This window comes from Mytilus edulis, chromosome 1 (assembly GCF_963676685.1).
Source record: "Mytilus edulis chromosome 1, xbMytEdul2.2, whole genome shotgun sequence".
NCBI classification, from domain to species: Eukaryota; Metazoa; Mollusca; class Bivalvia; order Mytilida; family Mytilidae; genus Mytilus; species Mytilus edulis.
The window spans coordinates 41,706,585-41,720,365 of NC_092344.1; the positions used below are offsets into that span (position 1 = coordinate 41,706,585).

Consider the following 13,781-nt stretch of genomic DNA (forward strand, 5'->3'; position numbering starts at 1 on the left):
AGCGTCTGTGATGTTTTTGGTTTTGTATCCTCTTGATGTCAGCTGTGGTTTTAGTTGTCCCAAACGGTAGTTAAGTTTGGATTCCGAGGAGCAAATTCGCTTTAGTCTGATGGCTTCACTGTAAGGTATACTCCTGAAGCAGTGTTTCGGGTGACAACTTTTTGGAGAAAGGAACTGGTGTTTATCAGTTTTCTTTGTGCGGAGATCAGTTGTCATGACCCCGTTTTTCACAAATAAGGTGGTGTCGAGAAAAGAAATTTTCTCGCTTGAAAATTCAGATGTAAATTTAATTGAGTGATGGAACTGATTACAATGATCTAAGAAATCTTGCAAATGTTCTGCAGTATCGTTCCATTTCTTGTTAATATCATCAATAAAACAGAGCCATGACAAGGGTTTGTATGGCACACGTAAAAAGATGCGTTCTTCGAGATCCCCCATAAAAATGTTGGCAAAAGAAGGTGCCATTTTTGTTCCCATACTAGTTCCGTCAATCTGTAAAAAGTGCTTGTCCATGTTGTCGTTGAAAATAAAGTTGTTATTTTCAAGCACTAGCTTGAGCAATTGAACTAGACAGTCAGTTTGGGAATGTTTATCCTTTCCAGTATTCCATACTTTTACACACGCGGCTATTCCTTCATCTTTTGGAATATTTGTGTATAAAGAATACACATCCATTGAAACCAAAATTGTGTTGTTAGGTAAAGGACTTATGGAATTCCTTTTCTTCAATTAGTCAGTCGTATCTTGAATATGAGATGGTAGTTGTTTAACATGTGGTCTGAGGTGGTAATCAACAAATTCTGAAATTTTTTCGGTGGGATGGCCATTAGCTGATACTATAGGTCTCCCTGGAATCCCTTCGTTGTGGAGTTTTGGAAGTAAGTAAAATCGACCGGCTGTGCACGTTTCGTCTGGGCGTAGATAATCGTTCGTATCGTCATCAATTTGTTTATCTTTATTCATTTCTGAGAGGACGTCATTATTTTTTTTGCTGATTTTTTTGGTTTGATCACATGTTAGTTCTTTATAAAATTTAGTGTTGGAAAGCTGGCGATTTCCTTCTTCGATGTAGTCTGCCTTGTTCATCACTACAACAGCACTTCTTTTGTCAGCTTGTTTGATAACAATTTCGTCACGGTCTTTTAAGTTTATCATGGCTTGACTTTCTGACTTTGAAATATTTCTGACTTGTTTACCATTGATTGAAGATCTGACTTCAGCTTTGACTGATGTAATGAATGATTCCAAATTGTCGTTTTTGCTTTTAGGGGAATTCCATTTACTTCTCTTTTTAAATTTTGGGATGCATATGTCTCCTTCATTACTTTCATAAGCAGATTCATTCATTCCGGCTTCTTTTAAAGTTTTCTTCTGTTTTTAGTGTGTTAAAGTTACATTCTTAGACACTATGAAAATACGGATTTTTTGTGTTATTAAAATTTGCTGTTACAAAATATTAGAAATTATTATAAATTAAGGAATGTATCTCCCTCATGCAAAGCTCTGATTCCTTTCACGAATTTGGCTATACTTTTTGGACCTTTTGGATTATAGCTCTTCATCTTTTATATATGCTTTGGATTTCAAATATTTTGGCCACGAGCATCACTGAAGAGACATGTATTGTCGAAATGCGCATCTGGTGCAACAAAATTGGTACCGTTGATTTTATTATATATATAAATATATAATTTTGTTAATAATATATATATATTATTAAAACAAAAGTTCACATTATTATTAACAAAATTCAACTGATATCAAAAATCTATCCTAGGTTTTAAGTTTAAATGAAGAAAATTGTCCAGTAACCATAAAACATATCTGAAATATTAAAAAAATATATAACTTTGAAAATATAAGTTGCAATTCAGTTTTCTTAAATTTTGATCAGCTTGTTTTAACTTTAATCTAAATGTGATTTACATGTACATGTATATCATGTAAGTGTTGATGAATTTGGTGTTGAAATTAAATCGATGTTTATAGTGAAAATTTGGTTTAAATGCTATATTGAATTCATTTTTAATTTCAAATTATTGTTCAAATTTCTAGACAGGAGGAAAAGCTGTTAAAAACAGTTCCAATATTGATGAAATACAATAGATAGATACCAAAAATAGGTCTCGGTTTGTTATAACTTTGTCGAGTATGGTTCAGACTTGGTCGAATATTGTTCAGACTAGGTCGAGCATGGTTCAGACGCATTTAAAATTTTAAGTACTGGTCAAGTTCAAGTTTAGACTATTAAGTATGGTTCAGACTACATTCCAACAGCGCCTGCATACGGGGTATACATCTACCAGTTGATACGATATTCCCGGGCTTGCATTTCCTATCATGATTTTCTTGAAAGTGGGTTGCTGCTCACAAGGAAGCTATTAAACCAAGAGTTTCAAATGGTGAAGTTAAAATCATCCCTACGTAAATTTTACGGACGCCATCACGAGTTGGTTGACCGTTATGGGTTAACCGTTTCACAAATGGTATCGAATATGTTCCTTTCGTCGTAACTACCATCCCCTTCCCTTTCATGAATGTGACCTACCGAATTAGACTCTTTACCGGATTTGTTATAACATGAGCAACACGACGGGTGACACATGTGGAGCAGGATCTGCTTACCCTTCCGGAGCACTACTAGTTTTTGGTGGGGTTCGTGTTGCTTATTCTTTAGTTTTCTATGTTGTGTCATGTACTATTGTTTGTCTTTTTCATTTTTAACCATGGCGTTGTCAGTTTATTTTCGATTTATGAGTTTGACTGTCCCTCTGGTATCTTTCGTCCCTCTTTTATCAAGTAAATTTCAGACCAATTCAGACTGGTCGATTAAAAGTCAGTACAGTCGAGTACAGATATATGCCATTTCAGACTTTTACTGGATTGTAGTGATTGTTAACGTTGTTTTCCTTATATGACGTTGTGTGATAGTGACGTGAGAGGATATACATGTAGGTATTTTGGATGGGACTGTTGACGAATGAACAGGATAGCTGAAATTGTTTGAACTGTCGGAATGTATGCCTTGTGTTTGATATTTTATGTAACGTCTGTGTGAAACATACAGTGTGAATACGTCGTGTTATTTTGTACAAAGATGGTGTTGAGGTATAAATTATGAACACTCGGAATTCTACGTTTACAACAACTAATATTACAAGTTCTATTAATGTAGATTCATCTATATAACCTACCTCCACAGTTTCTACACACATACACAAAATGCTGTACCACTTCCAAATCTGATTCATAGCAAACAAGTTGTTTTCTCCTCAGACTTATGGATTCTAAAACAATATCTTTGTTAACGGATAGACTTTGAATCTCCTGTAAAATTATTCTGAAATGGTCTTCTTCCTTACATATATTCTGCAGATTGTGTACGTTTATTGTTCCATCACACAATTCTTCACAAATGGATCTGATGACCAACATAAAATTATTCAAGTGTTCCATGCATTCTGTCTGCATAGCCTTTGGATAAATGTCTGCAAAATATATATACATAGAACAATATTTTACATTATTGCAGACATCATTATACATGTTATAGTCTAGTATCTAAAATACAAATTTAATCGATGCTGCATACGAATAATGCAATCAAAACGTAATTTGAAATTCAAACTCCAAATAAAGATATGCCAATCTGATCACTTTTATGCAATATTGTATGTAAATTTAAGTCATATTTTTGCATTAACAGCATACATGTATCTGCATACAACTAGAAAGGGATATTGTTGTTGTTCACCATAAATCATGTATGTTTTTTTCACAGTTTCCCTGCGGGATATTTCCCTGATATTTATATATTTAAATTTCAATAAATGTTTATTTTATTATATTAGTTTCTAATAAACTGCTCAAGCACGCAGAACAGATTAATTTTAGAGGAGGTTCATGTATAAATCAGTATTTCATGAAAAATATCATTATTGGATAACTGATTATTACAAAAAAATAATTCAGAATTTTTTTTAACCAGTATCTTTGATGTTCACTTAGACTTAGATTATACCAGGTGGATACTGATATTCGAAGCATTAAAAGAAATGTGTGCTCTGTGTAAAGGACATAGACATTGATTATTTTAAGCAACCAGGTATCAGTAAAATAATGTTCATGTCGTTTACGGATAGACAAATTTTGTAAAAAGGCAAAATCAAAGATCTCTACTATGAGATTTGTAAACAGCTAAAGTACTTTTGTGCGTAGTACAAGTATGGATATCTATAATTCTAATGCAATTAATTTGTAACAATTGTTCTAATTGGATGACAGCAAGCGTAAAATTCTCTATCTCCTTGTCTGTAACTAAGGAAGCCGACATTTTAAATTTCGGAATGTATCGACATGTTATTTCTACAATAATAAACAAAAAACTCACTTGTTGCGCCTAAAATTCTTCTTTTTATTAAATTTTATTACATTCTGAAGCGGCACAGAAGCCAGAAAACGCTCGGTGTTTATGTTTGACGCCGGAAGCATACCTATGACGTCACCTAGTTTAGGAACCAAAGAAGATAACATCTTTTCGCGGAATTTTCTTTAATGAAGATTTTACACTGAAATAATGACTGAAATTTAATTATGAACTTGTTTTGCATTAGAATAGAGATAACTGTATTGTATTTGAAGCTTTGCGGACGTCCATCGGTAGTTTTACTGTCGCAAATTTAGTTTACCTGGCGACGCGGAGCGTCCTTAAAGCTTCAAATACAATACAGTTATCTCTTAATTTCTGTATACATCTATTGCGAGAAAAGCCTGCACGATCTGGACTTTACAGTATAAACTACAGATTTTCTTGAAAACCTGGCATAATAGTTATAACAAGAGATAAGTTGTCATGCCTAAAAATAACTAAATAATAATGGATTCTGAAACGAGGTTTTATATTATTTTTATAAACTATGTTAAGTACAGTAGATTCATTATCATTCGTTTGATACTAATTTTCGTGGATTTCTTGAATACCCGGAAACCACGAATTCCACTATACAACGAATTACAACGTGTATGTTAGAACTATGCAGACTTCGGCAAAACTATGGAAACAAATATCTACGAGAATGCAAGTTTTCCCCAATCCACGAAAATTGGAACCCTCGAAAATAAATGTTAAAATAGAAGAAAATAAATGATTCAACAATATAAGAACACATCAATCATCTCCAACTAAGACGTACCAGACCGTTTTTAATCCTTGATTCCAGTTTTCATGTACCCCGCCCCCAGTTATTGTCATGGTTAGGGAAGCAAATAAATGCTTCATATTACATCCCAGCTCCTTTGTTCTACCAAGGGTGATCTGAGCCAGATAATCCAAACTAGATCACCCTAGAATTTATTTTGTTCTACATGTTTTCCTTTGTTCTGATACATCTGCAGAAATGTCAAATCCACATCCAAACTTAGAAATATGTATACAGAGAAAACTAACTATCCAAATTTATGTAGTAAAATCTAGTGTCTAAGTTGAAAATCCAACTCAAGACCCGATTTGAACGCACTGCTTTTTAAACATGTACGGGCACATAAAGGGCAGTACTTTGAAGTAATATATAAAGTACTAGAACACAACCGCGAGTGACCTGTTGTCGGATGCATTTTGTAAAAGAGGGGCGAAAGATACTAGAGGGACAGTCAAACTCATAAATCAAAAATTTATTGTAAAAAATTTTATGTCTGGAGAATTGCAGAAAATGTATCAAAAGCCTTCTTCCTTTTTTCAAAAGTCCATTATTTGTTCCTTTCTGTTAAATTCCATTATTTTTGCGTTTCTGGTCTACACACATTTTTTGGTAACAGTCAAATTTTAATTTAAAAAAATGCACCGCTTCAAACATGAAATAAATTTAACTGCTTATAGACCATTATTATTCTAATAAAATATGCTTCTAGGACAATTTATCAGTTCTTTTTTTCTTTTGAGAGCCCTATTTGCATACCCATGGTAGGATTAGAATCTTGTATAAATGACTAAGGCTATAATAATTGGGAACTATATTCAAAGACCACGAACAAAGGGAATTAATTGTGGTCTGAAGCTTTCTATTTATTATGAACATACGTATATTATAAATAAAGACCACGAACAAATGAAATTAATTGTGGTCTGAAGCCTTCTGGTTTTTTTTAACCTTCGTATATTATAAATAAAGTGTATTTGCTACCAATTCCAAGTTTCTTCTCCATATCGGTCGCTGCTATAATTATACAGAGAGTCTTTATATCTTATAGTAGTAAATTAAGAGTATACATGTAGATAAACGCGAAAATAATTGTCCTCTCTCCGAGTACATGTTTAAAACCGGAAGTCTTATTTATGACTAAAAGTCGATCTGATGACGGAACACTATCCGGACGCCTTTTTTTTTCCCCAAAATAAATCAATCTGAAAAATCAAAGGAATGGATGACAATTGCGACTATGCATGGTACCTATAGGACACAGAGGCATGATGATTAATTTATGGAGGAAGGAAGAGAAGCGACACACAAAATGTGGTTTTTCGTTTAATAGTATATATGTTCATGACCATATGAGTATTTGGACCATACGCGTATGGTTATGACCATACGCGTATACTCATATGGTCCGACCGTACGCGTATGGTCCGACCATATGAGTATAATACTCGTTTGGTTATTAACCGGCCGGACCATATGAGTATTTGGACCAGATAGGTATATTTGCTTTTAAATTACATTATAAAAGTTTTAATAATACAAAAAGTTATCTAAAAAAAACAATGATGGTAACATGACAATGTATTATTTTTATAATTAAAATACCACGTAAAAATTAAATATTTATCCATTAGTTAGTTTTCATCGCTAATTACATTCTTGCATGTAGGCTTGGGGTGACATTTACTTCCACATGGTATCATAGCTTTTTTGCATTTGCAAGTCTTTGTTGTGCACGATCCTTTTCATTTACACCTTGTGTTTGCGAGTGAAAAGCTAGCCTTTTTGTTGTGGGTACAGTGATATCGAGGTCTTAGGGCATTCCGATATGTTTACGGTGTTTTTAAGAAGCTCTAGATCTCAAATATCGTAACATGATTGCAATACACCATACTCACAAGACAACTTAAATAAACTATGCAACTTTCCAATGACTTCTTGCGTAACAGTTCATTAAGTAATTGGTGGAATTTATTTTTTTAAGTCGACATATTCATGATATTGCCATTCACTCGGTAATGATCATCGGTATAAAATGTGATTATTATAGTTCTGACAAGTAAGTAAAATTAACTATGTGAAACTTCTAATTTTTATTTAGTTTATCTTTTTATTATAATATACTAATAAAATTACCTATATGATAGCGTCTTTTTAATGAACGGTCATACCATATGAAGAGTTTAGAAGTATATAAAGTAAACTGTAATAGAGTGTTAAGTACCCGGACCATATAAGTATGTACCTATATGGTCATGACCATACGCGTATGGTTGAAATACTCATATGGTCAGGAACATATATATTATAACGATTGTGTTGCGTTCTAAATTAAATGTTATGAAGCGGACATGGTTTTATATGATCTAAAGCAGCTGGGATAAAAATAAATGTTTATTCTAATCGAATTTGGTGTGTCAGTCTATGATCACCCTCTGACCATCTGGGTGAACTTACAATTACATACTGCGTCTTCATGGGATAACTATTACAATTTATTAAAATGTAGTTTCTATTGAATTTATACATATGGATCATTTTTGAAATGATTTGCACCAGGTGAGATCGGCTGTTTCGTTTATTAATAAAGATACATCATATTCCTAGGTGGTTCAAGAACACAGTTATTTACCTTAAATTTTCAAATTCCACAATATTAGTTCCCTTTCATTTCAGTGAACTTTTTCTGTATTTCTTATTTTTTTTATTCTATTTTTTTTTTTTTTTTTGCCTTTTATTTTTAGATAAGATAGAATTTAAATTAAACCACTTGGAACACATAGCAATTATATTAAAAAAAAGTATTCAAAATGTGTTTACAACAGTTACAAAACTAATATTTGTTGCGGCCCTTGTGAAATACATTTACATATATAATACCAAAAATTACATTATAATCACATAAGCAAACATATAACAAATTGTTAAGAACTATTTATTGTTTCAAAACATGTACAAATAGTGAATTATTAATGAATTATCATCATTCGAACCATATTCAAAATTCATTTTAAGTGTGTGAAACGTTATTATGCATATAAAATTTGCTTGCTTCTCAATGTTCATATCTGTATTTTTTTTTAATTCTTTTTCGAATGCACTTGTTCAGGAATATTAGTAAGTTGTTTCATAAAACAGATCCTGAATTTATAAACGATTTCTTAAACAGCGCCGGTTTCGCTTTTGGAACTTGCAATTGTTTCTACGACATATTCTTCAAAGAATATTGGTTTATTTTTGGCATTTAAAAACAATCAGTTTAATATAGAGGGCTTCATACTTAAGCCATTTGTGCGTCACAATAGATTTATGGCATGGGACTAAGTTTTCTATGGTCATCCACCAAAAAGTTTTAAGCGGTGGTGAGGATGATGAAAGTGGATCAGCAAATAAAACTAGTTCTGTAGCTCTTTTGTCCAATTTTATTATTCGTACCAGCCGGACAGCAAATCTCATAATGGCGTCGATGTTGTTATTCTGGTCACGTGATTTTCAGTTTTTATTTAAAACGGCAATGACGCCACGAAAAAAACAGCGTAAAGATATTTTCAATCTACCATTTTCCACATAAGAAAATGCCCGTACCAAGTCAGGAATATGAAAATTGTTATCTATTTGTTTGATGTGTTTGAGCTTTTGATTTTGTCATTTGAATAGAGACTTTCTGTTTTGAATTTTATTCAGAATTCAGTATTTTTGTGATTTTACTTTCATTGATTGCTTAACCAAATAAACTCGTTATAGATACTAGGATTACATTTTGTATTTACGCCAGATGAGCGTTTCGTCTACAAGAGACTCATCAATGACGCTCAAATCCAAAAAAAGTTAAAAAGGCCAAATGAAGTTGAGAACAATTGAGGACCAACATTCATAAACGTTTTGTAAAATACAGCTAAGGTTATCTATTCCTGAGGTAGAAAATCTTAGTATTTAAAAAAAATCTAAAGTTTTGTAAACAATTAATTTATAAATATGACCATATCAATGATAATTCATGTCAGCACAGAAATGCTGACTACTGGGCTGGTGATACTCTCGGGGACTTAAACTCAATCCGCAGTGGTATCAGCCCAGTGGTTTAAATTTTGTATTTACGCCAGTCTATAAAAGACTCATCAATGACGCTCGAATCCAAAAAAGTTTTAAAGGCCAAGTATCATTTGATATGGCAGGTTTCAAACTTTCACTACAATATTCTCTTAAAAATGGAAATGTAGAATTTCCTTGATTATTTGATTGGCAAAGATGCAATACTATGCCGCGGCCATGCAACTTCTAAGTAAATAAATGTAAATTGAAATGTCACCCGGAATGGTAACGAATTTCCCGTCAGAGCGAGGATACAGGCTGATATAATGAGCAGATCTTGCCAGGTAAACCTACCGTGTGTCATTTCAAAAGGTCCTAAATAGGTGACCGGTCAACGGAAGATTAGGCGCATAGTCACTGAAGGAAGCTAAATAGAAACGTGAAAAAATAAGTATTTCGCTTAATTTTAGTAAGTGTTTCTGGGGTATGATACCAAATTATTTATCCGTGTGCGATAGAAAAAATTGTAAATATGAAAAATACCTTTGAAATAATAATAAATCATTGAAAAACGTAAAATAACAAAAATACTGAACTCCGAGGAAAATTCAATCGGAAAGTCCCTAATCAAATGGCAAAATCAAATGACAAAACACATCAAACGAATGGACAACAACTGTCATATTCCTGACATGCAATGGTACAGGCATTTTCAAATGTAAAAAAATGGTGGATTGAACCTGGTTTTATAGCGCTTAACCTCTCACTTGTATGACAATCGCATCCAATTCCGTTATATTTACAACGATGCGTGAACAAAACAGACATAATAAATAACATAGTCAAAATATGAGAACAGCATTCATCACTGTGTTACTATCTCAAAACAAACAATCATTTACAAAAAAAACATCTATCAAATAAATAAAAAAAACATTCATTGCTTCGCGTATCTGACGACATCAAAATGTAAACGTCACATATGAAGAAATTTTGTCGTTCACTGTTTATTCAAAACAATTATAATTTCACATGGAGAATGGTGGTATGCAGGGTTAAAAATTCAAAAATTATGTAAGAATTAATTTCAGATCATTTCAGAAATAGACCGAGATTTAGAATTGTCCAGAAGTTCTTTAGAATTTTTAAGAATCCACATATGGTTAATACCACCACGCGAGTAAATAATTTTGTCGTTTGTCGTTCAAAGTATTTTCAAATTTATAAAAGATCAATAACAAAATGACATATAATAAAACAATAACATAATGACGGGATCTTTTAAAGTCACGTTATTAGAACCGACGAAACACAAAAAGTCGCATATACAAAACACACCAGCAAAAATAAAAGATAATACAAACACATTGACGGGATGTATAAATACCGAGCCACGTCAAATGGATACCAAAGAAACAAACCAGACAGTAAAAGAAATATTAAATAATGGAACAAAGACAAATAAAAGAACAATATAACACGTTGTTAAGATGATATAAAACGTCAGTACGCAAATTTATACATCAAGACCATCATGTATTATTTGTGAAGTTGATACGGAATATTTATCATCAAGGTCTGGGCACCTGTCAGGTATAAGGACTCAAAAAGGAGAAAGTATAGCATAATGTAGGTCTGCTTTAAAATTCTTAAAATCATCAAGAAATCATGGACATTGCTAGGGAAACTGCCCATATTATTACATTTAGTTTTAAAAAAACAATCATTAAATTGAACTAGAATACTACACACAATTAGCTTCAAAAGAAATTAAAAAGTTACATAATAATAATTTAGTATAAAGTGAGTGGTTCTGGACGAGTAAAAAATAAGAAAAAACAATATGCCAAGCTTTGGTTAAAAAAATCCAGCATTAATGTTAAATATTTTCATTTTATCAAAATTTGATAGAAATAATTTCTTCAAGGCAAACCTCTTCTATGAAAAACCAAGTATTATTCTTAAAAACATAGAAATGTGTTATTTTGACTCAGCATTTTGTGATTCAGAAACAGAATTTTTCTAAATTGATCTACATAAAAAAATCATTTCATAAATATGATGTGCATACGATTTACATGTTTGTGCTCTATCATAGATTTATATTTACTAGTATAGAGAATTTCTGTTAAGACCAATTATTGGTTATATCTGTGAACTAAATGTTTATTTCCATTTTAAAAGCATGCTACATAGTTCATGTATGCATTAATTAAGTTATAGTGTTTCTCTTATTTTTGTTCTATTTTAATAAAAAAAATTATCGCTGTGAGAGAAATATTTCTTTTCACCAATACAATATCTGTTCTCGGCGAACAATAGGTCGAAATTTAATTATGACACTTATTATCAAGGCAAATTGTATCAGGATGTTTTCTGGATATGACCTATACTGGGTATTTACCCTAGTACACACTTGAGGCGCAGCGAAGGGTGTAGAGGGTACTGAAGGGTGTTAAAATACCCATATCTACGGATATGAACGTAAATAACGAATTTATTCCCAGTGTTTTTGTCCGAATCGTGCGATTTTTAGGGAAATTCGGGTACAAACTTTAACATGAAAACAACGTTTTTTACATTATTCAAAAGTTTTATTGAAATTTGGAAATTTCACATATTTTTTAAGGGGTGTAGGGTACTACCTTTGGTAGAACCCTATAGGTAGTAAAATACAAGACGTTTTTAATCCAGAGACAGAGAAACTGAATAAATTCATATTTGGCGGTTCATGTCGAGAGCGTAACATCATAGACGATGTGACGTCAACGTGGGTCATTTGCATAACTAGGTCAATAGTGTCTTTCATTGACGACGTGGAGGCCAAGTGATGCATTTGCTAAAATTAATGTAAATGATCGGAATAATAGGATATAATCGTTTGAGGATTACATATTTAATAACAGATATGTATGTATCATCAACAGAGTTTAATTTTTTCACAGGAACAACACGAAACTTAGGAAAGTAAGACTGTTATTGTTCTGAATGACTGAAAAATGTGGATAAACTCAATATTCTTTACATACGGACGTGAAAGTTATTTATGTGTTGTTCATATTTATGTTGATGGATCCAATGTAACAACCATGGAATACTGGCATTTGTGGAACAGTGTCATAGTTGCTGAACAACTCATTAAAGTTTATTCCAGAGAGCTGATTTCTGAACTCTGTCATTTGCGATTCTTCTGAAGTGGGCGCCATTGTTGAGGATCTAGCAGGAGTGGGAAGTGCCAACGGTTGAACAGGCGAAGGTAATGTTAGTTGTTGATTTGGAAAAGGTAAGGCATTTGCATCAGGATCTCTTCCATTCATTGCAGCATCAATCATTTGTCCCATTTGAAATTTTGCCTTGTCGGAAGTTGACACACTTTTGTGGCCAGTGGCAGACATGATTTGTGTATCAGCAAAGTACCTGCTTTCTGTTAGAATAGTTGCACCAGTCGCTCGGATTGAATGGTTTGTGTAAACTTGTGATCATGAACAAAGTTTACTTAACTTATTCATAAATTGAGCCAAAGTGTCACGACCAACTGGAGAATTACAGTATCAAGAAGCAGAATCTTCATAAAAGGATCCCAGTGGTATTTACCCTAACCTGATGCATTTAGGATGCAATTTTGAAATGTATTTCTTAAAAGCTGCCACTGGACAGGACGGACTATCAGGTTGCTCTGGCATGATTGCAGTGACATTTTCCTTGTCATTGAAGCGGTGATTCTTGGTAAATTCGTCCATTTCTTTTGTCACGTACTTTGTTTTTGTTTTTGGATCTGTTTTAACGATAAAGGTGTCTTTTGTCATCTTATCCATATTTTCAGCCCCTCGTCTAAAGAAGTACATTCTTATGTCAAATTGTACCTTATTTAATAAACCAGTAGGGATTTTGTTTGCATAAAAGAGTACAATTTTGTCCTGTAAATTTCTGATATTATTGGAAAGTGCTGTGTGGCTCCTTTTCCGTTGGCTTTTAATTCTGTAAGGGCGGTTTTAAATACTTGATTTGATTCATCATAGGCTTCGTGTTTCATAATGTCAAATTCCTTTAAAAAAGGAGGAGCCTTTAGATATATATTTAGAGAGTATCGGAATGAATCCAGCGAATTTACTTTATACATTTCTCCATCAGGTTTACGGGCGTCAAGATAAAAATGTTTCAGAACATCATTTAGCCGACCAGGACTATACTGTTCAAACAGTGTGTCTTCATTTTTCTCTGAGAGATATTCTCGTAGTAAATTATCAGCCATTGTGTTTGCCTTGTTAGTTGATGACGCAATGTTTTTTCTATCTTTTGTCCAGAATTTCATTTTCTGTGTGAGAAGCAAAACGCTTTGGCATTTTCAATATGGACGCCGTCAGCGTATAAACGCGCGTGTAATCCCCCGGGGATAGCAACGTCCGGGGATATGGGTTAGCAACACCCAGGGGCTATGGGTTTTGTAACGACGTGCGTTAACCAATCGAAATCCTATAAAAATACTAAACCGGGGATGATAATGTATGTAATAAAAAAACATCACAACATATAACAGGGCCAAGGGATGTG

At 33.0% G+C, this 13,781-nt stretch overlaps 1 protein-coding gene across 1 annotated transcript in view; it reads right to left on the reverse strand.

The window, feature by feature from the left end:
- LOC139482706 (E3 ubiquitin-protein ligase RNF213-like) overlaps positions 1–13,781 on the reverse strand; it is a 419,318-nt gene that overhangs the window by 381,936 nt on the left and 23,601 nt on the right. The window contains exon 6 of the mRNA XM_071266774.1: positions 3,198–3,491. Within this exon, the coding sequence (XP_071122875.1) occupies positions 3,198–3,491 (294 nt within the window). The remainder of the gene's footprint in view (positions 1–3,197; positions 3,492–13,781) is intronic.